At 43.2% G+C, this 25,965-nt stretch overlaps 2 protein-coding genes and 1 long non-coding RNA gene across 5 annotated transcripts in view; 1 reads left to right on the forward strand and 2 right to left on the reverse strand.

Moving 5' to 3' along the window:
- Positions 1-2,841: 2,841 nt before the first annotated feature.
- LOC133128120 (uncharacterized) lies at positions 2,842-5,891 on the reverse strand. Its single transcript, XR_009708722.1, has 2 exons — positions 5,126-5,891; positions 2,842-3,290 (listed from the first exon to the last, which is right to left on the reverse strand). It is a non-coding gene; the product is annotated as an uncharacterized LOC133128120 (long non-coding RNA).
- Positions 5,730-14,427, forward strand: LOC133128118 (putative E3 ubiquitin-protein ligase UBR7). The gene is made up of 11 exons (XM_061241421.1): positions 5,730-5,921; positions 7,485-7,618; positions 8,818-8,878; positions 9,038-9,133; positions 9,289-9,342; positions 9,952-10,057; positions 10,563-10,726; positions 11,347-11,526; positions 11,905-12,079; positions 12,277-12,338; positions 13,024-14,427. The coding sequence occupies exons 1-11, from the start codon at positions 5,739-5,741 to the stop codon at positions 13,114-13,116; spliced, it is 1,308 nt and encodes a 435-aa protein (XP_061097405.1). The 5' UTR covers positions 5,730-5,738; the 3' UTR covers positions 13,117-14,427.
- A 4,047-nt stretch (positions 14,428-18,474) lies between these two features.
- Positions 18,475-25,965, reverse strand: part of LOC133128724 (BTB/POZ domain-containing protein 7-like) — a 57,396-nt gene continuing 49,905 nt past the window's right edge. For 2 of the 3 annotated variants that reach the window (XM_061242451.1, XM_061242450.1), the window contains one exon: positions 18,475-24,165. In XM_061242451.1, coding sequence (XP_061098435.1) covers positions 23,659-24,165 — 507 coding nt within the window. In that variant the 3' untranslated portion in view covers positions 18,475-23,658. The remainder of the gene's footprint in view (positions 24,166-25,965) is intronic. The other variant, XM_061242452.1, reaches the window with a different exon arrangement.

Consider the following 25,965-nt stretch of genomic DNA (forward strand, 5'->3'; position numbering starts at 1 on the left):
AAGAGCACTATAATAAATGCAGTCCATCCATTTACAGTCCAGCACAAAATGAAAGCAAAACTAGATCCTGTGTGTGATAGTCCCAAGCGCTTCTCCATTTTCTCTGATCACACTGTTTCAGGACCATTTACAATTAAACCAATAGGCTTTACCTAAGCCACAGCTAGACTCTTTGGCCTTCGCTCTATTGTTGGTGTATTGACTAGTGCTGTTGAACTGGAGGGAAGCTGCCTCACCCTCATAACTATTGGAAAAATAATCCTGGAATATCAAGTTAGAAAAACTAACACTACTTGAGAGAATGGCAGTTGGACTACATTTGTGAAAGGTGCAATGTCATGGTGCTACAAAAAAGCCCTATTTACATTTTTCCTCCCTGAATTATCCTGGTTAAACTTGTTACTTGGTTTGGAATGAGGTTGTGAAGGGACTGGGGGATATTATGGGGTGTCCGCTGGTGTGGATGCCTGTCTGTGTAAGGGGGAGGGTTGGTTTGAGGGTGGGGGAGCATTATGCATGGTTGTGTGGAAAAAATGTTTTGTTCAAATAATTGCACTGGTTTCTTCATTTTTCATTCATCTCTGCATTTCAAAGACAATGCTCCAATACCAACCCCCACAAATACAATTCATACATGTAAAAGCAAAACCTATATATGGCTGGTCAAATTTTCCAATGCAGGTTTGATTAAATCCTCATTTTTTAAAAGTCAATTTTCCTGACCGATAGGCTAGTAGGGCACATGCAGTCTGGATCAAAGTGGTTGACACCATTGCACATCCATTATATTTGTAACAATCCAATGATATCCCCACAACAAGGTTGCTGTTTGTCCAGGTAAATATTCCCATCAGTTGGTCTCTGTGGTGAGAGACAGGTTTAATGTCTCTTAAGCTCTTAATGTCTTTGTGCGTTTGGCAGGAAACCTTTTGAGTGGGACCTTATTTCCTGTTCAATGATTCACTTGTTTAAAACTTTACTGCACTTTTAGAAATAACTTGTGTTTTGTCTTTCATTTTTAAAAACTGTTTTAATTTTATTTTACATCATACTTTTTTGATCTCACAAAACACCTTTGTGAAACTGTACTTGTGAAACTGTACACCTCAATCTATTTTTTGCCTTGCACTGTAAATGAGAGCCAAACCTTCACATACATCTGTAAATTACGTGTCTTTTGTATTATACTAAACCAGCAAGGTTAATTTTGGCAACCTCGACCCCACTGTTCAAATGGCAACATCGTAGCCTGTTAAATGTTGCAATTTTACATGCAACTCAGCACCAACTTTGTATTATGAAATTTTAATGTTTTGAGGGGTGGTCCATATACGAACGTTTATATAATTGGGGGGGAAAAAATACTCAATCCTAGAAGATAATGAAGCACAATGCCACTGGCATCAATTGGGAACTGCAGCAGATGATGTTGAGTCTAACCAAAGAAATATCCTCATTGCTCATGACTAGGAAGTACAGATTCTGTGGATCTGTTGGCTGTGGTCAATATTTTGAGTTGATTGCAGTCAGGTTTTCAAAAAATACTTGACAGTCCAAATGTTCTAGAAAGTGCTTTAGAGTATTTTTACCCTAACCAATGAATGAGCATTTGTTTGGGTACTGTGTTTGCCTTTGAAATCAAAATGGGTACTGTGAATGACAAAAAGCTCCATATTTTCAGAAAATAAATGTGAGAAAAAAAAAGAAGTAATTTGTCAATGTGTGTTTGTTAAACAAGTTGGGGAAAATGGAAGATTAGATCAAATCGGCCCTAGTTCTTATCTTTGTTGTACTGTTGGCACTTGCGATTGTACTTCCCTGTAGGGTCTTTCAGTGCACTTATCCCTGGTTATGGGTATGCACTTTGCACTTTGATGTATGTTGCTCTGGATAAGAGCGTCTGCCAAATGCCAATAATGTAATGTTACTCTCAAAGATACCATTTATCCACTCCATAATCTAGAAATACCAGGGCCAACAAGTTGTTCGGCAAGTGTGCAGAATCAGACGTGGCCCAGGTTTAATGTACCTGTAGCCTAGTGGCTAAGGTACATGACTGGAAACCAGAACGTTGGAGGTTGAAGTCTCAGTGTAGGCATGATAACATCCACACAACTGTTGGGCCCTTGAGCAAGGCCCTTTACCCCACAAACGGGGGGCTTAATCTAATCAACTGTAAAAGGATTAGACACATTTCCGGCTGATTGGTACCTTGCATGGCAGCCTATCGCAGTTGGTGTGCGATTGTGTGTGAATGAGTTAATGCGAAGCATCAATTGTAAAGCGCTTTGGAAAAGAGCACTATAATAAATGCAGTCCATCCATTTACAGTCCAGCACAAAATGAAAGCAAAACTAGATCCTGTGTGTGATAGTCCCAAGCGCTTCTCCATTTTCTCTGATCACACTGTTTCAGGACCATTTACAATTAAACCAATAGGCTTTACCTAAGCCACAGCTAGACTCTTTGGCCTTCGCTCTATTGTTGGTGTATTGACTAGTGCTGTTGAACTGGAGGGAAGCTGCCTCACCCTCATAACTATTGGAAAAATAATCCTGGAATATCAAGTTAGAAAAACTAACACTACTTGAGAGAATGGCAGTTGGACTACATTTGTGAAAGGTGCAATGTCATGGTGCTACAAAAAAGCCCTATTTACATTTTTCCTCCCTGAATTATCCTGGTTAAACTTGTTACTTGGTTTGGAATGAGGTTGTGAAGGGACTGGGGGATATTATGGGGTGTCCGCTGGTGTGGATGCCTGTCTGTGTAAGGGGGAGGGGTGGTTTGAGGGTGGGGGAGCATTATGCATGGTTGTGTGGAAAAAATGTTTTGTTCAAATAATTGCACTGGTTTCTTCATTTTTCATTCATCTCTGCATTTCAAAGACAATGCTCCAATACCAACCCCCACAAATACAATTCATACATGTAAAAGCAAAACCTATATATGGCTGGTCAAATTTTCCAATGCAGGTTTGATTAAATCCTCATTTTTTAAAAGTCAATTTTCCTGACCGATAGGCTAGTAGGGCACATGCAGTCTGGATCAAAGTGGTTGACACCATTGCACATCCATTATATTTGTAACAATCCAATGATATCCCCACAACAAGGTTGCTGTTTGTCCAGGTAAATATTCCCATCAGTTGGTCTCTGTGGTGAGAGACAGGTTTAATGTCTCTTAAGCTCTTAATGTCTTTGTGCGTTTGGCAGGAGGTTCTGAATTAGATGCCTTTGTATGGTCTTGAATTTCTTCATCCTCTTCATCACTGTCATCCTCTTCATCATCTGTCAATGAAGACGAAGGTTCATGGTTAAAAACCTGCGGCTTTGTGCTGCCCTTTCCGGGGAGGGTTAGGAATTTTCCAGAAACAATATTCTCAAGTGTCAAAGAATCACTTGTTTGATATTCTAGGCAAGGATCAGTGCTACATACAGAAGTTATGTAGCTAACAATATAGGCCATATAGGTGTCAACAGACGTGAACCCTTCAGGAAGGTAGTAGTACTTTACCCAGAGGTGCACAACTCCGGTCCTGGAGTTGTTTTTTGTTGGTTATGAATAGCCACAACCAAAATGAGTCAAATAGATAATTTATTCAAAAATCATTAAAAATTCAACAAAGTAGTTGGTAAGGTGGACAGTTTCCGATCAAAATGAAACTTTGAGTACTTCAAAAGGTATAATTGTCCTACTTGTTTACAAGAGATTGAGTTGCTACTGCTATGCCTTGGCATGTTTTAATTTCAAAGAGAACCTTAATTCACAATAAAACATACTTTGATGGCTTCCTACATCAGTGCCACTTGGTGTATGGTATCCAGACTTATACTAATACTAGTAAACAGCCTGGTTAAGAACAGTCACAAACAAAATTAAGTCCAATCGATCATTTATCAAAAAATTATACAATGGCAAAATTGGATCTTGCCATAAAATTACCAAAAACTGTTAAATATTCAACCAGGTGCAGTTCTGGGGACTGCATTATAATATATAGAGACACTGGAAAAGGTTCAGAGAAGGGAAACCAGATTGATTCCATGTATAAAAGGTAAGAATTACGAGGATAGACGTACGATGCTTAATCTCTTTAAGTTTAGTAAAAGGAGGCTTAGGGGGGGATTTGATTGAGGCTTTTAAATTAATTAAAGCGATTAACAAAGTGGATTATAGGGGATTCTTCAGGGTGAGTTTGGTTAGCAGAATGAGAGGGCACAAGTGGAAATTGGCAAAGGAGTACCGATATTAGGAAGTATTTTTTCACAAAGCGAGGTAGCATAGTGGTTAAGGTACATGGCTGGGACCCGCAAGGTCGGTGGTTCGCTCCCCAGTGTAGCCACACGCAGCCGTTGTGCCCTTGAGCAAGGCCCTTAACCCTTAGTATAATCAACTGTATGTCACTCTGGATAAGAGCGTCTGCCAAATGCCATTAATGTAATGTAATGCGTGGAATAGCTTGCCAGTACATGTAGTGGAGGCAGAAAGACCAGGCTTGATATGGTGTTAGATTCTATTTAGCTTTTAGGCAAACTAGGCTGTAGGTACAATGGCCTGTTCTCGCCATTACCTTATGTTAGGATATGTTAAGTAGAATAAGGTAGACGGTTTCCAATCAATATGAAACTTTTATGTTCTTCAAAATGTATAATAGGCCGACATATGTACAAAAAAGTACTTTAGTTGGTATTGTAATGCAGTCATTTTGATCGGTTGAAACAGGATCTCATTTTACAGGAACATATACATATAAGTTACATGTTTGAAAAACTAACTGAAACTCCTGACCCGTATCTGTCTGATTTTATGCATTGCACTGCTGCCACACGATTGACTGGTTAGATCGCATGAATAAGTAACTAGGTGTGCAGGTGTTCCTAATAAAGCGAGTGCATATTGGTGTATATTGGTGTATGCGTGCGGTGAGCCGTCGCAGGATTTTAAATCGAATGTTTTTTTCTGCCTCATATTTGCAATTCATAAACCGCTTTAGTGATTCTAGCTATACTTTAGCCCACGTTTTAAATATCACCCGAAACACTAACGTTACTGTCTAAAAGGTGGCCACAAACGAACTTCTCTCATATTGAAATTGTATTGAATGAGCCAGCTTTCTACTTACCATCGACATGAATGTCCCCTTTACCATTTTTCACAGACCCCTTTTCTCGTAAAACAAGTTCTGTGAGTACCGCTGACACGTCCGCATTCATCTTCTGAACGCCTGCTACAATGTTCTTTAAGTTGTTTTCCGTTTTAACCACAAACTCTTTCTTCTCTCCATCTCTGTATTTTAATTCACCTCGCAACTCACACGCTGCCATGTTGATGTCAACTAACTGAACTCCGACCCGGTTTTAAAATAAGGAACAGCTTGCAATAGCTAACAATCGATGTGAAATATTGTATTTTCGATTTAATTTGCGTTTTGCTTCCGCCTACTGAGTAGTTGGTTATATGATTGCTGCACTTACATTGTGCATTAAATACAAATCACGAACAGCTTATTTCCGTATTACTATTATTGAGATAAAAAAACTACAACGTGCTACTTTCCCGGGTATATCGTAAAATCGATTATCAGGGATATAACCCAGTTCCGGCTCTTTCCTATGTTGATTGTAAAGTTCCGGTTTGCATCGTTGGACGCTGTTGTGTTACGGAGTTCTGGTAATAAGACAACCGCATAAAAGCATTATGGAATTCAATAACAAGCAAAACGAGGGACACATGCAATGTTTCCACAGGAACAGGAAATGACATATTATTGCTTCTCTGTCTTTTCAAGGATGGCGGTAAACGAAGGGGACGAGGCCACTGTTTCTCTTGTGGATGTTTTGGAAGAAGATGAAGAGTTAGAAAATGAAGCATCTGCCGTTTTAGGCGGTAGCGATTCGGAGAAATGTTCATACCCCGAGGTAAGCAATGGCACATTGTATATGCGAAACAGTCACATAACTTCCTTGGCTCCAAGTTAGCAAGATAGCTAATCTAGCTAGCTAGCCAGCCAGCCTAGTAGTGTTGACAGAAATAATGACTATGTACTGTTCACTTGCAAGCCGCTAAATTATTGGAATATTTCTGTTTGTCATACGACATCCTATCATTCGCGCGGCATATTCAGAGCCGATACGTTTTTATATATTTTTTATTTTCAGTTGACTAGTTTTTCCAGCCATTTATTTCCAGCCAGCTATCGTTACTGCCTTTTTGTTGGACAATGGCGTGTAGGCAGTTAGTCTATAATTATAATTTCTTTACAAATGATGAATATTGTCATCATCTAGCGTATTTAGTCAGGTGTTGCGTAGATACTCCTATCTATGGCTAGCGCGTGTTGGCTGTTTAGCCACTAAGCACGAGAAGCTTGAGAAGAACATTATATTTTTAAACCATAAAAAATAAATAATGTAGATACGCATATGATTGTCCGCTACGTAGATATACATAACTTGGGGGAAAAGCCATTAAATTCAGCCTGTCAGGACAATACAATCTCATATTGGCGAGCTAGGCTAGAACTGAGCGATAACGGAGCTGTATCATATCAAATACGTTTCAGTATGTGGTGGTCGAAGTATAGCTGTATAGTTTAAAGGAAATCGTGTGAAATTAAACAAAAAAACGTTGTTAAATTTTACGCCAATTAATCGAAAATGAATTGGCAGCAAAATGGATGCTGAGGTACTGTCTTTCAAGAAATGTATCAATGAGCTCTAATATTCAAAAAGCGACCCTTGTAGAGTGAAGGCAGAACACGGTTGGATTTAGAAACCGAAGAACAGAGATGGTTAGCCGCTACATTATTATTATTATTATTATTATTATTATTGGGGAGGAGGGAGATTGTATGGGGGATATCAGACAATGGACCGAGGAGCAGCTTGGTTAGCGTGCAGGGAAGCAAGAAAAGGGCGTTAACCTGGATTCCATCACCTGTAGGGAGCAAGGAGTCTTCTGATAGTTCAGGACTAGTTAGTTCAGGAATAGTTCGGAGTTTCTTGTTGAATGATTCTTATTGTGCACACTGGAAATGAGCACTAAACGGGTTGCTGACAAAATAGTTTCACAGCACTGAAAACTGCGTTTAGCACCATTCATATGTCAGTTTCTATACATTATGCTTATTGTGCCCATACAGTAGTTCCATGTGATAGTTATGTTTATGTCTGCCTCTCGAGTTTAGTTTTTGTATTTATTGAATTGTGCATTTATGTAGTATCTGTCCTTTTGTAGGGAAGACTTAACCATGCTGAGGTCTTGCGTACAATTCTGCTAATACAAATATTTTAGTCTACTGTTGTAGATGCAGCATTAGATAATGTTAGATACTTTTTAGTTGTACATGTATGTAGTCACATGATATGTGTCATAGGCTTCAGTTACTTTGCATGTGTTTTTAGGCTTTAGTTACTTAGCATGTGTTTTTAAGCTTCAGTTACTTAGCATGCGTTTTTCGTTTTGTTTTTTTTGGGATACAGGGCTACGTGAAGCGGCAGGCTCTCTACGCCTGTAACACATGCACACCCAGAGGCAGTGAGCCGGCCGGGATCTGTCTGGCCTGCTCCTACAAATGCCACGAGGGACACGATCTCTTCGAGCTCTACACCAAACGGTACGTGGAACTTGGGTTACCTTATGATGAGCGGCACGGCACTACTGCCGGGAGGTTCCTGGGTTAAATTCCCGACCAGCCAGGAGCACTGGTCCCCAGGCACTGCACTGTGGCTGCCCACCGCTCCTAACTAACTCGGTTGGATCAAATGCAGAGGACAAATTCAATAAAATATATCTTAGGTGGTCCTGGAGACCTGCAGGTTCTGCTGGCTTTTGTTGTTACTCAGAATATGACTTAAAGCATTTGATTGTGCAGTTAACTAACTTTCACCCGGGGGGTATATCACAAACCAGGATTACTGAGTTAGTTGAATAAGTTCACTGTTCCCAGATCCTTTCCAAGACTTGAACATGGACACTGAAGCTGCTCTGGGTTTTACTTGGTGAACTTACCCAGCTGACTCGGTAATCATGCTTTAGGACCCCTCCTGGTGTCTTGGGTCTGAATTGGTTGTTGATTTTTGAAGTGGAAATAAAAACCTGGCAGCCCTGAAGGACTTCCAGGATCACAACTTTTTCTTTGTCATTTTTAACGTTCTAATTTTAAATCTAATCTCAGATTAATTGGATCTCATATCCATGTGTGAATGCCATAGACAATGGCGCTATGTTGAGCAGAGTGAACAGTAAAAGTGGGAAAGTTTATGTGCAGAACACTATGTAATGGGTTATGTAAACGTTTTTCAAACAGACAGAACTTTGCAGGTATTGTGATTGAGAGGGTGACCATGTTCAGCCTTTATACTGTGGCCACTGGGCAGTTGCGTACTTCAACTCATGTTACCAAACCATCATCCTAGCAGAGACACAATGCACAAAGCTGTTTGAAATGAACAGTAAAAGCTCCACCAATTAAATATTGCATACAATTCTGCCTTTTGAATAAGCCCGCTGAGTAAGCCCTGAGGATCTGGTTCAATCAAGCAAGTAAACCTTGTGAGATTTCACCTCATCATTGTAATGTTTTAAAATGCAGTGTTAAGCTTGATATATGTTAAAAGGTGCTGTGGAGTTAATTATACCTTTGAGCTGAGAGGTGTGAAAATATATTTTTGTTTTAAGTCTGCATCTTTGGATATGTTTGTTTGACTGGGTGTCCAATAGCTCCTTCTGCTGTTCATTGAATCACATTGTAATAAATGGATGAAAAGTGGATTGAAATGTACATTCCGGAGATGTTTTTTTTTTTTGTTGCAGGAATTTTCGCTGCGATTGTGGGAATGGAAAATTTGGAGAATTTGAGTGCAAACTATATCCTGTAAGTCACACACTAATTTCCTCCGACTTGGTCTTGTTAATACTTATGAGCAGGTGGCAATGTTTTTTTAATATTTTGGTATGCATCACTTCACACCTGAATGTAATGCTAACAGCAGGATCCCAAATAAACTGTTTCTCATTCTTTGTTTTCCTAAAGGAGAAAGAAAACCTGAACACTGATAACAAATATAGCCACAACTTCTTTGGTCTTTACTGCACCTGTGACAGACCATACCCAGACCCAGAGGATGAGGTGTGACCTGTTTATTTATTTATTTATTATTATATATTTTTTTACACCTTGAAATTTGTATGTGCTTCCAGAGGCTCATGGGTAATGGTGTTTTTTGGTTCAGTGAAACAGGAAGTGAGTGATCTTTTAAAAAAAAAAAATCATATTCTCTGTAGGTCCCAGATGAAATGATCCAGTGTGTGGCGTGTGAGGACTGGTTCCATGGGAGGGTAAGCATTACTGGAGCAGGGTTAGGACGCTGGGGGAATGGATTTAGGAGTGTTTAGGAGGGTGAGGGTGTTCGGGTGGCCAGATTGGGGAGAGTGGCAGTGATCGCCGTTGCTGGGACTTGCAGTTTCTCGGGTACTTTACCATAGTGCATTTGAAATCTGGCCTCTTGGGGGCGCTCTTTGTCTTGAAAAAAATCTTAAAAGGCCCGAAGATGCCTGAAAATTGGCCAAAAAACTGTTCATCTTCTTTTTAATGCAAAATCAAAGCACGCACATGGATTTTCACTTCAAGGTCAAAGTTCACAGTGTGTCTGTTGGAAAAACTTTGCAGTGCAAATTGTACAGTACATTTCTATCCAACTTTGACAGATTTTGTGGCCCATGTTTGTGGTGTAAAAGCATTGCAAAATGAACCCAAACTTTCATAAAGTATGAATTTTTATTGTCTGTATGTTGATTCTTTCCTTTTCTATTGTAAGGGCGGGATTTAATTTGAACTGGTTTTATGTTAGACAGTTAGCAGAAACTTGGTGGTGGGTGTAGTAGTGGAGTAGTGGGTGAGTAGTGTCTGCACAGAAGTCTGAGGGTGCCGCACCGTGTCCCCTGCAGCATTTGGGCTGTGCGGTCGCTGAGGGCGTGGAGCTGCAGGAGATGGTGTGCGAGTCCTGCATGAACAAGGCAGCCTTCCTGTGGACCTACTCCGCCCACCTAGCAGGTACATGCTCCTCATTGGCTAGAGCCTGGGTGGGGAGCTACCAGTGTCTGACACTGTGTTAACGTGGAGTGGAACGGTACATGCATAAAGACGTTAAAGGTACAATAGGTAAGATTTCTGTGTTTAAAACATTGTTACGAGATCATTGGAAATCCCTCCCTATCGTTGAAAAAGGCTCACTGACATGTTGACTCACCCTCTGCCTGTATTTATCGTCCTTAAATGTCCTTAAAATATACGGTTGATGGACCGACACTCTACCAAAACATTGTATAGCTGTACTGTAATTCAAGCTCATTGGTTGGAAATTGGTTCTAATTGCCACAGCCAATGTGGGGGGGGATCGTTCACAAAGAAGGGGTGGGATAAACAGTGTTGTGATTTCAGGGTGTTTGTTACTGAAATTCCTCTGTTGACCGTTAGAAGTGCAAAATTACCTATTGTACCTTTAAGTGCTACGTTCCTGAGAACAGGGTGAATGGTCATGAATGCACTGTCTTGCCAGTGCCCCCGGTGGTCAAAGACAGTCCCTGCAAGGTGGAGGTGGAAGAGGAATCGAAGCCGGACGTGAAGGAGGAGAAGAAAGGCGAGGAGGAGAAGAAAGGCAAGGAGGAGAGCAGCGCTCAGGGGGATGGGCCGTCCACCAGTCTGGACTGTCAGGGAGAGAAGGTACCGGAACCGCATTGGCCCACATGTAAACACAATGTTCACACAGCCAGACACTCACAGCCATGTGCAACAAGGGTCAAAACAAGGGTGTGTCCACATTTCATTAGAACTGATGCCCTTTCCCCACAGCCCTGACAGGCAACTACTTCCATTTGCCTGTAGATGGTGCTGTGCGGTGATTCTTGGATGCTCATAGCAGGATCCCTGGTCTTAGTTGGTCTAGCAGACAAATGATCCTGAATCCAGCTTTCTGGGGCTTTGCATTGCAAAAGCTGTTTTAGCGGTTTCAGCTTCAAATGTGCTGGATTTGCATATTCATTTCTGATTTTAAAGAGCTTCTACCTGCATGAGAGCTGTCTGGATGTATTGGGAACTGGCCGGATCTGTATCTGTACACCACATCACTCATAATCCAGACCTAGTTTAATTTATTTGTTTATTTGACAAGTTCAATGCACATTTATAACATCTCTGTAAATGCACCAGGGTTAGCAAGGAGGCTAATTTAAATGGACCATGGACTACATGTCTCTGGATTGCTTGGAGGTGACCAAATGTGTTTTGAAGGTGATCATGAGGTGATTTTTCAATTTTCCAAGTTAACAACGTCCATTTTGTAGGTGACGGTAAACGGCGGGGCAGGCTGCAAGCGGAGCCATCAGGAGATGGAGGGCAAGGCCGAGGGGGTAGAGTGCAAGCTGACTGCACTGAAGGCCGAGGGCCGCGAGAGAGCCCGGGAGGGGGCCGTGTTCTGGCCCTCGCCGTGGCGTACCAAACTGTGCACCTGCGCCTCCTGCAAGGTACGGATACCCTTCCTCCGCTTTGCCTCCCCCTCCCCCTCCCTTCAAGTCTTCACCTCTACCCCCACCGTCATGCAGACCAGTTGGTATAGTCTTTCACCCGGTTCTTACCGAGAATGAAGAAACAAGACACAATCTATATCAGGGATCAGCAACTAGCGGTCCTCGAGGGCTGAGAAGTGCCGCTTTTCCACCTTCCCTTTAGTTGAGAGTCAGGTGTGAAGACACTCTGGCCCATCAGTAGCACCAATTACCCAGGAGAAGATGAAAACCAGGTCTGGTTTTCGAGACGAGCACTCGAGCTGACGATCCCCCTGGTTTGCGTGTTAACAGGCAATTAATGGGTGAGCGACCTCACCGCTTGGCCTGCCGTTTCAGAGCGTCTACGCGGAGGCGGGCGTGGCCTTCCTCCTAGACGAGTCGGACACGGTCCTGGCGTACGAGAACAAGGGGAAAACCACGGAGGAGGAGGAGGGAGCCTCACAGGGGAGGGACCCGCTCATGTCCGCCCTGAACACCCTCAACCACGTGCAGCAGCTGGAGATCATCTATGGTGAGGCGGCGCAGGGCCAGGGGTGGTGGAGGCCTGTAAATTTGCGAAAAAGGCCTTTTGCCTGAATTTCTTCGGTAACGCATCTAAATGTATAAATGGATAGCATGTGAAAATTCAAGTTGATGTAGATCAGGCTATTTGCTAAGCAAGCTCATTTTGTAAAGTTGCTATTTCGCTAATTTGCTTTCATGTTTCAGAGTACAACGACATGAAGACTGAGCTGAAGGATTACCTCCAGAGATTTGCAGCGGAAGGCAAAGTAAGAAACTCCCAATCATTGCTTTCTGACAGTATGGGATTACCGGTTGCGTTAATGGATTTGATTTTCTCATCTCCACTGTAATCTGCTTCCTTTAAAGCGGTTTCGTCCATAGTTTTTGTAACCCACGTTACACTGCTCAGAAGAGCCTGTTAAGAATCCAGCCTGTCTGTGGGGAAAGGGAGGGTCACAGAACTTCAATGCACTAGAATAAAAACAACACATTAGTATGTAGTCACGAGTGATATGAACATGTTGCATCGGTGTTTTTATTCTTGGTTTTGTAACAATCGACAAAGTAGAAAAACGAACGGACTGATTATTTTAGTTAAAACTTAGAAGGAGCAGTGAGAACACACCACACTGGAGAGTAATTGCAGGATGACATGAATGCGACAAGAATATCATGCTTCAAATAGGTTCAGAGTCTTACTTTTCAATTTAAATTAGCTAGCACCAGCCAGTGCTTTTCTGTTACCTGATTTAAACCAGTGCGCCTCAATGTATTTGTCCTTGTTAACCCCACAATAAATGTCACCACTTGGGAGTAATAGAGGTCATATAAGTATCTGAGCATATCCTTGATTGGCCTTGCTGTATCACATGACCCAAACAGCAGCATGCACTGCCACAGAAGGAGAAAGGGCTCTGGTGTGACCGTGTCTCCTCCTCGCCCTGCTCCCAGGTGGTGACCCCGGAGGATATTCAACGCTTCTTCGAGGAGCAGCAGGGCCGCAAGAGGAGGCGAGCCAATGCGGGACAGTACTACTGCAGCTGAGCGCCCCCATCCTGACCCCCACCCCTCCGTCTGCACCGAGAGCTAGGGTTTCTTACGCCAGTCACTGTTCTTTTGTTCTTCTCAATCACCGATTGTCATCTGCTCTGGTCCCGTACAATCAACCCCTACAGAGTAATTGCTTTTAAATGAATAAATGCTGGTGAAACCTTTTTTTTCCCCTCTCTAAACCAGCTGAGAGTATTTCAGTATTTCAAAACAGTACATATGTTTTGTTGTAACATTTGTGTTTGTAGTCGTTTTTTTTCCATTATAAAAGACCAAGGAGCTGAAGGTTCAGTGGGCCAGCTATCTGAGAGCTCCTGAACACATGGCCTCTTACAATAGCCGACTGTCTGCTCCATGTTTGCAGTGGAACCACCAACGGAATCAAGAAACAAATTGTTTGGCTTGCATGTCTGAGGCAAACGCCCTCCAAACTCTTAAATACTAGCTTGCCCATTTGTTGGGGGCAGGGAATGAGAGCAGACAGGCTGACTGGTTGAAAGCTGTGCAAGTCATTATGGTAATTGCGTTGTCTGGTGAGTTCAGGCTGATCAAACGATTGCTTTTTGCTTTGCATGCCAGAGTCTTTCACTGAAGGTCATGAGGCATGTTTCCGTATTGTTACTTTGTTCAGTTTGGCTCTGGATCGTAACGTTGCTCCAAACCTGTCTACACAGTCAGATGAGACCGCCTTTTAAGCCTTTGACCAAACCATTTTGTCTGACGCTTACTTTGGTCATAAAAGTGGTCCGTATAAAATTAATAATGAATTGATATTCTCCAAAAAGGGTCTCACTGTGCATCAACAAAAGTATGTTAAAGGGGATTCATTTCAGACCGGAGGAAGTGGGAGGCTTATTTTTCACCTTTCTGAAGCTCATACTAGTATGCATAATGCCCTACGTTGAAGACACAACTGTTCATATTTCATATTGCTGTGGGTGTCTGCTTATTGTCCTTTCTGTAGTCACACACAAAGGTGTGCTTGGGCCTTAATGTCATTGTTCGAGCAAGGGGGAGGTGTCATTACATCACACACTGTCATAATGGCAGGGTATTTTCAGGGACACTGTTTTCATGGGAACATTACAGAACTTTGACGGCAACATTGTTGTTAGTTCTTCAGTCGCTTTGTAGGATTGTTTAATCTGAAAACAGTTTGCAGGACAGCCATGTCTGAGCCCGCAGTGACTGGGGGTCAGCAACCAAGATCTAAATGTAAAATTTGTCTCGCATCCACTATGTATAGTCCGTTTCCTTTTTAAATGTTCAATGTTTCCAATAAATAAAACTGTTAAAGTATTGGTATTTTGGTTGTGGTATATTGTTTTTCAAAAAGCGGGGAAACATGGGGTTTGGTAACTACTTTTTTCTATTTTACTCTATTACTAATTTATAAGTTTTTGTTGTTTGCAGTATAGTATTGTGAATAGTGGACTTCTATTCTTCATGGCATGGCATAGCATGGCTATTTTTTAAATAATCCCTTAACATGAAAATGGTAAGAAATTATCAGCTTGTTAAAATAGACACAGGGGGACCCCAGGACCGAATTTGAGAACCACTGACCTAATCATACTTGTGAACCTCTTACTGATTTTGAATGAATCATTTTACCCACCACATTTGCAAGCAAAGCTGTATGAGACTCGGTAGCTCCCTAGACTCATGCTATCTACCTAATACAATAAGCAAGTTCAAATATTTTGTTATACCAATAAAATGAGTTAAGTTCTTCTGTTGATGTTTCCACTCATCTAATTCCATGACGGGATACTCGGTTGCAGTGTTCACATGCTACAATAAACATCTATAATGAAATTTAATGAAATGGGATGAACTTTATGTGGACTGTAAACATGCTTTGTTTCCACTTCCTATGGATTTTCTTTTAGGTTATAAAAAACCCTTCATAAACAATATGTACAGTGCTGTGAGAAAGTATTTTTTGTGGGATAGTACAAGGCAGAAATCACAATCCAAGAGGGACACCCATGCTTGTCTTGCATTTGCAATATAACACCGGAGTGATCCCCGAGCCTTCTGGGATAATGTTCTATGGTCATCCAGAAAGTGGAACTGTTCTAATGTCTGATTATGTCTGATAAAGCTAATGCAGCATTTCACAGTAAGAACCTCATACCAACAGAGTATACAGTGGGGCAAAAAAGTATTTAGTCAGCCACCAATTGTGCAAGTTCTCCCACTTAAAAAGATGAGAGGCCTGTAATTTTCATCATAGGTATACCTCAACTATGAGAGACAAAATGAGAAAAAGAAAAAATCCAGAAAATCACATTGTCTGATTTTTAAAGAATTTATTTGCAAATTATGGTGGAAAATAAGTATTTGGTCAATAACAAAAGTTCATCTCAATACTTTGTTATATACCCTTTGTTGGCAATGACAGAGGTCAAACGTTTTCTGTAAGTCTTCACAAGGTTTTCACACACTGTTGCTGGTATTTTGGCCCATTCCTCCATGCAGATCTCCTCTAGAGCAGTGATGTTTTGGGGCTGTCGCTGGGCAACACGGACTTTCAACTCCCTCCAAAGATTTTCTATGGGGTTGAGATCTGGAGACTGGCTAGGCCACTCCAGGACCTTGAAATGCTTCTTACGAAGCCACTCCTTCGTTGCCCGGGCGGTGTGTTTGGGATCATTGTCATGCTGAAAGACCCAGCCACGTTTCATCTTCAATGCCCTTGCTGATGGAAGGAGGTTTTCACTCAAAATCTCAAAGATACATGGCCCCAATCATTCTTTCCTTTACACGGATCAGTCGTCCTGGTCCCTTTGCAGAAAAACAGCCCCAAAGCATGATGTTTCCACCCCCATGCTTCACAGTAGGTATGGTGTTCTTTGGATGCAACTCAGCATTCTTTCTCCTCCAAACACGACAAGTTGAGTTTTTACCAAAAAGTTCTATTTTGGTTTCATCTGACCATATGACATTCTCCCAATCCTCTTCTGGATCATCCAAATGCTCTCTAGCAAACTTCAGACGGGCCTGGACATGTACTGGCTTAAGCAGAGGGACACGTCTGGCACTGCAGGATTTGAGTCCCTGGCGGCGTAGTGTGTTACTGATGGTAGCCTTTGTTACTTTGGTCCCAGCTCTCTGCAGGTCATTCACTAGGTCCCCCCGTGTGGTTCTGGGATTTTTGCTCACCGTTCTTGTGATCATTTTGACCCCACGGGGTGAGATCTTGCGTGGAGCCCTAGATCGAGGGAGATTATCAGTGGTCTTGTATGTCTTCCATTTTCTAATAATTGCTCCCACAGTTGATTTCTTCACACCAAGCTGCTTACCTATTGCAGATTCAGGCTTCCCAGCCTGGTGCAGGTCTACAATTTTGTTTCTGGTGTCCTTGGACAGCTCTTTGGTCTTGGCCATAGTGGAGTTTGGAGTGTGACTGTTTGAGGTTGTGGACAGGTGTCTTTTATACTGATAACGAGTTCAAACAGGTGCCATTAATACAGGTAACGAGTGGAGGACAGAGGAGCCTCTTCAAGAAGAAGTTACAGGTCTGTGAGAGCCAGAAATCTTGCTTGTTTGTAGGTGACCAAATACTTATTTTACCGAGGAATTTACCAATTAATTCATTAAAAATCCTACAATGTGATTTCCTGGATTCTTTCCCCCCATTCTGTCTCTCATAGTTGAAGTGTACCTATGATGAAGATTACAGGCCTCTCTCATCTTTTTAAGTGGGAGAACTTGCACAATTGGTGGCTGACTAAATACTTTTTTGCCCCACTGTACATGATGGTGGTAGTGTGATGGTGTGGAGATGCTTTGCTGCCTTGGGACCTGGACAACATGCCATTATTGAAGGAACTATGAATTCTGCTCTGTATCAGAAAATTCTTAAGGAGAATGTCCGGTCATCTGTCCATGAGCTGATGCTGAAGCATGGCTAAGACAACGGTTTAAAGATCCTTGGGAAAAGTAAATGTGGTTGAAAGAAGGTGACTTCATTCCCAAATCCACCAGGGAAGAGCGCGATGTGGCGGGAAAGACCAACAGCGACCTTGAACTGACGTGTCCGGTCAGATTAGAGGGATCCAAAACCAAGTGCTGAAGGCAGGCATATGGTAGAAGAGCAGGGCCGTTGTGGCGTAGAGGCCAAGCTTAACTTGTTTATGGATATCCTGTACCAGGAGTGCAAAGAGGTTTGGTGAGATCACCAACAATCATTTTGCAGCCCAGAGAGAAAAAGGAAGGAGCAAAGCTGAGATTGATCAGATGGTGCAGAGGCGGCGGCAGCTCAGGAAAAACTGGAGGAAGACAACTGAGGCCAAGAAGGAGGGGGCGAAGGTCCTCTGGGAGGAGAACAAAGGCTAATTAGCCTGCGGAGGTGATCTGAAAGCAAAGAAAGGAGAAGGAAAGCGGGTTTCGTCACGAACCCCTTCAAGCACGGCAGACAGACTCTGGAGGACAAAAATATTGGGAAGCTGCAAAGAACACTCTGTTAGGACTGCCAAGGTATGTGCCTCGCCCTCCAGCACCTACTTCCCAGATGAACACCACACTCCCAAAGCTCGCCGAAGTTAGGCAGGCTGTTGAGAATGCAAGGGCAGTCTGTGCCAGGACAAAATAGGATACCATACAAGGTGTACAAGTACTGCCACGGGGTACCGAAACATCTAACAGCCTGGAAGAAGTGGTGCATCCTATCTGAATGGCAAAGAGCAGTAGCAGTCTTCATCCCTAAGGAGCTAGATTCCAGAGACATCAGTCAGTTCAGGAGCATTGCCCTACTGAACGTGGAGAGGAAGATCTTTGCAGTCATGGTGCAAAGGATAACCAGCTTCCTCATGAAGAATGGCTACCTTGACACCAGCTGCCAGAAGGCTGGAATCCCAGGCTTCACACAGTGTGTGGAGCACTCTTCAATGATTTGGGATCAGATCCAGAGAGCCAGACACAGGAAGAGCTTTAAGTGTTTCGCGCTTACTCAGGTTCCCGTTGTCTAATACTACATTTTGTCTGAAGAACCGATACCATTCAGTGTCACGAATGTGTAATAATACAGTCAGTAACTGCAAAGAAGGACATGTCACTTTAGTCATGGAAATGTCTATTGCTGCATTAGTGGTGACATAACCTATTGTGTTTGCCTTAAACATTTCTGTGTATGTACTGCTTATGAGGGGTGTATATAGCACTTTCGAGGGACCGTTTATAGAATGTGGTCCCGTGCTTTTAACACAGAAGCACGTCACTTTTTCCCACCTCAAAGAGCTGTTAATGAAATGCTGAATAACTTCACAGCATTGCTTCTTTTACAGATAAGCATATGGAAGACCAATGAGGAACCAGTTCACTTATAAAGGAGGGACCACAAGGACATCTGTTAAAATTGTTTATTTTGCAGACAGGTTCCATCACTGTACCACGCTCCCCACTGCGATAACAGTAGAAAAATAGAGCTAGAGAAAACTTTGCATGGCGTCTACAAGAAAGGGGCTTGACTTCATTATATACAGCAAGTACAAATCACATTTGTTACACATTTCAAGATATTTAACAAACCATTTCCACAAATACCTGGAGGTTTCTTCACAGGTAGCTACAAATGGAAAAATATTATCTTTCAAAAAATGTACAAAGCAGTTTTTTTTTTTAACAAAGGACAGGTTTATGCGGGCTGGTAGAAAATGCTTGCATAGGAAGAAAGTTCTGGAAAATAAAATGGCCAGCTGATAGCAGAGAAGGCACGGGCGTGTTCCCATGGAGAAAAATAAATGATACAGCTTGGAGCCTCTCAGGTTCCAAACCCAAATTTACTGCTGGATATTAGGAATTTATTTGCGCCAAAAGTCTGTCAAAGCATGTTTTTTCTTTTCTTTTTTTTTCCAAATGTGTGACTTTACGAGTATGTGCGATAATATGAAGGCAATTTCGGGGACAGTTTTTAAATATTGAAAACAATTAAATGAATCAAAATATGCTCCCCTTAGACCAGGCGTGCCAAGCTGCATTGTCTGCGGGTTATTGTGGTTTCCTTTCATTCGGCTGCCAATAGTCTGGAGAACAAGGTGTGTGGATTTGTTAGCCAATCAATGACTTAAATGAACAGGAGGAATGAACTGCATATGAATACAGTACTGTATATTCACCAGACCCAAAATGGCTGCCATGTACATTATGTGTACACTTACGGGCCACAACCAAAAAGTGTGTGAAATTTTGACTGGGAAACACTGGGAATGCCATCAATGATATACACAAGCCAGAACAGTAGTATGCGGCACCATTATTAAAAACCGGTCTGCATCCTGTACATAGTAATCCTGCTGTGTTTCTCTCTTGCATTAATGGCAGCTGTTATAATGTGATATATTGTGATATACTGCTGAATTCATCAGCCTGTCTTCTACCATGAGCTTCTTTGACAGGGTCGTGGGACGTGTACGTCTATAAACGGGCTGGCAGCCATTTTGAGGGTGGCCTGAGGAAGTGGATCTGTTGCATCTGAAGGTTATTTTCTGAAGTGGAGCAAAAGTAGTCCACTAGGTCCAGGGCTGAGTAGCCCTGGTCAACAACTTCAGGAAAGCCCCCAAAAAATACAGTATCAACAGCAATCTCAAATCTCTATGGATGTCATAAGTTAATACTCTACCAGCATTTCAAGATAACCCTTTGTGTTACACATCTCAAAAATACAAGCTACAAAAATACTGAATGCATTGCTGTCAGAGGTGGCAAGTTAGAAGAGGTTTTAAAAAATATATGGAAATGCGAGCAAATTTCTGTCAGTACAGCATAGCAAGAAGATCTGGGACAATCACTCGTCTCTAAAGAAAATAAAGAAAATTTCTAAGAAGGAAGGATATTGTCTTTAGGTTTAAATTCACCATCTTTGTGAATGGAATTAACACTGGTAGCATGATTAGAAATGGCCTTACTGCTGTATATTTATACATGATGACAGGAAGAAACAGGTCAAGGGAAGTTTCCATTAAAAGCCTCACTAGTTCTTGACTGCACCCTGCTGAAAAGAACTGCTAGGTTTTGAAACACCTGGTAGCTGGTTCACCAGTTCAGACCAGCTCCCAGCTCGTACATTACATAAATGGCATTTGGCAGACGCTCTTATCCAGAGCAACGTACAGTTGATTAGACTAAGGAGGAGATAAGGGCCTTGCTCAAGGGCCCAACGGCTGTGCAGATCTTTTTGTGGCCACACTGGGGAACCACCGACCTTGCAGGTCCCAGCCATGTACCATAACCACTACACTACAGCCAGCTTCACATGGCTTAGCTGGTTTACCAGTTCAGACCAGCTCAAGCTATGCTTTGAAACAGCTGGTAGCAGGTTGACCAGTTGGACTGTTTCCTACAATTGAAGGTAACTGTCAAGTAGCCACCCTCCCTTAGAACTGGATTTGATGCACCATATAATGGGTGGAGCAATCGTCTGCCATCAATTGAATTAAACAATAAAACAGGTTGTCTCTCCAGAATTGTGTATCCTATTGACGGAATTGTTCTTAGTGTGCCATTGCACATTAGAGTTCAGATGTTATCCTGGCCACGCCAATACCGACTGGCCAGGAGTCCACAGTAAGTTCTGTGGAGTTTGGTGGACTGTAGTGTAGCATGGACCTTAAGCAGACCTGGGTCAAATGCGTAATTCTTTCAGATTCAAATACTTTTCTGTGCTCGACTGATGTTGCCTGGTGCAACAGAGTCAACTAAGAGGACCAGAAGCACATTTTGTGAGCATTTCATAGGTTCCAATGCAAGAGACAAGCTCAGACAAGTGTAGAAAAGTATTTGAATCTGATTATGTACTTGACCCAGGCTTGCTGTAGCTTGCCTAAAAAATCATCCATACTTGCCATTTGTAAATAATGCAGCAGAGTGTTGAGTGAAGAAAAAGTTAAGTTTGACAGAACATATCAGCATCCTATCTTATGTGGGTCAGTATTGGGGGGGTTGCTTTGTGCCCTGCCTCTGTCTGGGACTGGATCTATTTTGGGTAGCCTCTGCCTATGCTTGAGTGAACATGCCTGGGACACTACCTTCCGGGGTGGTCCTGCTTTCCAGGACCCCGGTCACGGGATGGAGAAAGTTGGACTGTTTCCTACAATTGAAGGAAACTGTCAAGTAGCTACAGTCACATCCGTTTTGATTGGAATTCTTGTGTAGGCAGATTTAAAATGTACATTTTATTGACATATGTTCATGTCTGTCCTGTATGTCATCTTATTTGTCCTGATAGTGTATTTGCTAATGTGGATGATTTCCTTTGGATCGGTCCTTGGGATTAAAGATCTATTATGACTTATAATCAAGAACTTAAGTTGGTGGGACAGAGGTAGAACATTTTGAGAATAGAGGCCTTGCTGTATCATAGCACAACCATAAGGTGGAGCTGTTGAGGTGCCGAGGCGTGAGAGAGAAGTGTTTTGAAGTGTGTTCAAACAGGGTCAGAGCAAGTTTGGAGACAGGAGGGGTAGGGTGGCCAGTGACGTATGAAATTAGGGTTTACAACACTTAAACTGGAGCTTAACAAACACAATGAGTGACTTAATATTCAGTCTGGGAACATGATGGATAGTAAAGAAACACTGAGCGTCTTCTGGAACATTTTTCACATGCATTTTGACACCTGCCTTTGCCTGCCCTTTTCTTACTTATGACACAATGGCATTGTGTACTTACGTCACTGTCTTTTTTGGAACAAGGAAGTACCGTTTCCACTGCCTTGGCCCGGTTGTCCCTGGCAACATCACAAAACTCAGACAGAGTCAAGATCATATGACTCACTCAAAACTATTATGGTCTGGCCCAACCACAAAACAGAACATACACTCTGATGCAGTTGATAAATGGGAAACAACAAACAACAACAAAACAGAACACTCTGCCCTTGTTTCAAGAACGTCTCAGTATGACTGAGGTGGGTAGCATTATGACACATATTCCGCACGTGAATCTGTAGCTACCAGTTCACGGCCTGCCACTTCTGCCTTGTAAAATCACAAAGAATCAAACCTCTGAAGAAACGTACTAATCCGATCATATAGAAAAGACAAAATAATGAAAAAAAGAATACATGGAATGCTTCTCATAGTAAATAACAGCTTTGCCAGTAAACACAAATGCTACACCACAGTCGCAGAAGCGTTAGGAGTGAGGACGGGGGGGGGCACATATACAATCGCTACACAAATAAAAAAATGCTGGCGCTAATACCGCGCTTGCCTTCCAATATGAAAAGCGGCCAGGAGACGAGCAGCAGAGGGAATGAAAACCGAAGAAGCCTGGAGTCCGATATCCAGCACAACATCCCGTGACGCTGCAGATGGCCAACTCGAAAACAAACTAAATTACACGACAGCCATGTTGGCAGATCGCAATCCCATAAATTAAAATGGGCTGGGCAAGACTGTCCTTCCCTGTGCTCCGGAACAGGACTGCCGGTTACAGCAGTTCTCTGAACAGCCGTTCATTGATGAATAAAATGACTTTTGATAGCTTTATTAATGCATGGCCTTCTGCTAGCTTGGTTATAATGGTTAGAATCTCCCCTGATTGTGTTACACCAGAGGGGGGTAACACGAGGGCTCAAGAACAGGAAGTGACACAAACTGACAACAGCACAACCAAGCGAGGGAATGACCGCCAACAAACAGGCCGTCTCCACCACCATCTCTGCGACTGTTAATGAACCCACGCGTCCCCTGGAGCCCAGCCATTACAGCCCATTTAAGACGTAAAATGCCAGCAGGACAAAGAGCTACAAACCGGATTTATACTTAAGGAAGGAGAGTGTGGCCACAATATATTCCACGACATTGCCCCCATCGTCGCTGCTCTGTCATAACCTAGCAATGAGAAATGGAGGCTATTAAAATCAGGGACATTTACCCTATACTAATCATCCAGGGCACTAATACGTAGCACAAACGGCAATGTTCCAGGGTAAATATCCCCTGTGGGGGGACACAGCGCTGTCTCCGTCAGTCATGTTACCAGCCGGCTCGATAATACTGCGCATTGCTGTAAAGCTCTGTTTCCAAGTGCAGAGCTTTCTTTTCTACGGAGGCAACTTAAACTGGGGAATGCTCTTGAGGGCCTGCTCCTGATTAGAAAGACAGGGGATGGAGAAAGACTCGGGAGAGGATTATGGGAAGGGAGGGGAAGGGTCGTGGGGGAAAGTTGATGATCCAGTCACAGGGGGGGTCTGACTCTACGAATGAACATGCAGGGAGGTCTGGCCAAGGCTTGGAAGAGCCTCTTCTGCGGTGGCATACAGCCTGCGACCAAAGTTGGTTGAAACACACCCGCCCCCGCTGTGAATGACCGGGGCGAGAATGTGCAGTGTTCTGCTCCTGGGATGGTGGCTGAAGATAGCGATTCTGGGGCGAAAATGGCGGTTCTGCGGTTTTGTAAGCGAGCGGTTCGACTGCGCCCAGTGGGACCCATCTCTTCTGGGCCACTCGGTGGCCAACAGGAGCCAGGGCCCACTCCCTCTTCCTTTACCCTGAGCTGCTCGTCTGTCCTGCATCTCTCTCTCCGCGGTTAAAGTGCAGACTTCCTGTACGCGTACTCGGGTTTGCTCGGGGACCTGCGGTCCCTTCCTGCCGCCACCTCGTCGCCCGCGCCGGATCCCTCAGGGGCCGCGGGCCTCTGGGTATCCACAGCGACGGCGAGCGCCCGGACTTGACCGTCCGGCTCCGTTTTGGACCGCCCCCTGGTGGACTGGAGGTCCCCCGGAGCGAGGTCTAGCCTCGGTGGGGGTCTGAAGCGGTGCAGGTCTGGCGGGCGAGCGTGGACGTACAGGTCGGGCCCCGGGGGGTAGAAGGCTTGCGGGTGGCGGGGGAGGCTGTACAGGTCGGGGAACCCCGCCCGGCTCTCGTGGGGGACGGGGCCGTGCCGACCCGGGTGGTAGAGTCCGGGGGGGTAGTGGGGCCCAGAGGAGGAGGGCGGGTTGTGACTCTCCTTGTCCAGGCCCGCCCTCAGGCTCAGCGAAGCCACACCCACTGCGACGTCCGGCATCAGCTCGCTGACCGCTGGCTCCGCGTGCTGCTGGACCAGAGACAACACACCAATCAGAACCGCTAGTCACCACAAACTCACACACAAACCAATTGGTCAGCTCTGTCTTCTGTTGCTAGGTGAAATAACATAACCTGAAACTAATACATGAAAATTCATGTAGGGTATGCCAAGAACCACAGCTACTGGTACTGGTCAAAGAGACACCCAGAAAACATTAAATGTTCATATTTTCAGGAATTTTATATCTGATCATTGCCTTCCAACACAGAAAAAAAAAACTGGGGGTGCTGTGGTGTGCAACCTCCCACAGTTGTCATGAAATGGCCCAGTTACAGGTTTGGATGATGCAGAAACCAGGACCATCAATGGCTGTAGAGAATTTGCACCATCAACCCCTTGAACCTACACATAATTACCAGCAGCAAGGCAGACTTAAACTCTGATGCATTATTCAGCACAAGAAGAAAATAACAGCGTATTAGCAGCATGTTCCATTAAATCCCATATTCATATCCCAGATATGAAAAAAAGAATAATTGTGGTAATGCGTGAATTTTCAGAACGGCACGTACAGAACAGAGGTTCACAGAGGTTCACAGAGGTTCGCAGAAATGTGCAGACACCCATTAGCGTGAATTGGTTGGAGTGAAACCCAGCATAACACGGCCCTCCGTGGCAACGAGTTTGAAACCACCGGTTCAAAGGGTGAAAGGAACCTGGATGGGGATGGGGATGGGGCCAGTGCATGTTCCATACGGCACAGCAGAGACCTCAGGCTGGTACGTCAACCCACTGCGGCTAACTATCGGTATTTGGGTGCGGGGTCATTTGAACAGAGCCCCATGGAACTGCAGGGTCAGTTTGCATTTAGCCAGCCCTCATTAAAATGTCCAGGCACCCAGGTGCGACGGACTAGAATTATGGGACCCAGAGCGAATGTTGCATAATTAATGCCTCTCAGTGTATATAAAGTATTCAAGAACAGCACCGTTAACATAGGAGAGCCACATACCTTCTCTCCCGACTACAAAGATCACCGTAACAATGCATATAACACCTTAAACCCGTTTTATCCTTCTCTCAATGCCACTCCAGCAACTAAAGGCGGATAATGAATGGATAGATCGACAGATGAACTGTCCGATGGACAGACATAGAACGACAGGGCGATACGTGCATGTTTATATTTAATGAACGTGTTTTATATAATGTATGAACGGTGAATGTGAAATGTGAGTCTTTTTCACGCACAACCCTCGGAAATGTTTAGCATTTACAGTGGGCTCAAAAATTATTGGCACCCCTGACAGAAAATGAACAAACAATACTCAAAAAAATTCGAAACAATATATTTATAGACAAACTCGAAATACCAACATGTGATAAATACCGTGCTATATTAATGTTTCAATGGAACCAACAAAAATCATTTACTGATTTAATTAAAAATCAATTTCCTCCAAATCAATGTTTCACAATTATTGGCACCCTTACAAATTATTGTAAATAACACCTACCAAAATTAAACCAGGTATTAAATTCCACTTATTTAAGTTTATCTATGTGTTAAGGAACTGTATTGAGTGATTACATCACTTCCTGTTTCACTAGGGTATATAAATGAGGTAACACGCATGCAATATCCCTTTGTCATCCAACACCATGAATAAAAATAACAACATATAATAACAAAATAATTGGCAGTTCAAAAGAGGCAGATGGTCATAGACCTTCATAAACGTGGTAATGGCTACAAGAAAATTCACAAACGATTGAATATACCACTGAGCACTGTCAGAGCAATTATAAAAAGGTTCAAAAGATATG

The sequence above is a fragment of the Conger conger genome, chromosome 5 (genome assembly GCF_963514075.1).
Source record: "Conger conger chromosome 5, fConCon1.1, whole genome shotgun sequence".
Taxonomy (NCBI): domain Eukaryota; kingdom Metazoa; phylum Chordata; class Actinopteri; order Anguilliformes; family Congridae; genus Conger; species Conger conger.

What these genes read in the sequence shown, in the direction of transcription:
- LOC133128118 (XM_061241421.1), top strand. Translation starts at nt 5,739, where the DNA reads ATGTTTCCACAGGAACAGGAAATGACATATTATTGCTTCTCTGTCTTT. An exon ending in ACCCAGACCCAGAGGATGAG is followed by an intron (nt 9,134 to 9,288) that starts GTGTGACCTGTT and finishes TATTCTCTGTAG; the next exon opens with GTCCCAGATGAAATGATCCA. An exon ending in GCAGCTGGAGATCATCTATG is followed by an intron (nt 12,080 to 12,276) that starts GTGAGGCGGCGC and finishes TTCATGTTTCAG; the next exon opens with AGTACAACGACATGAAGACT.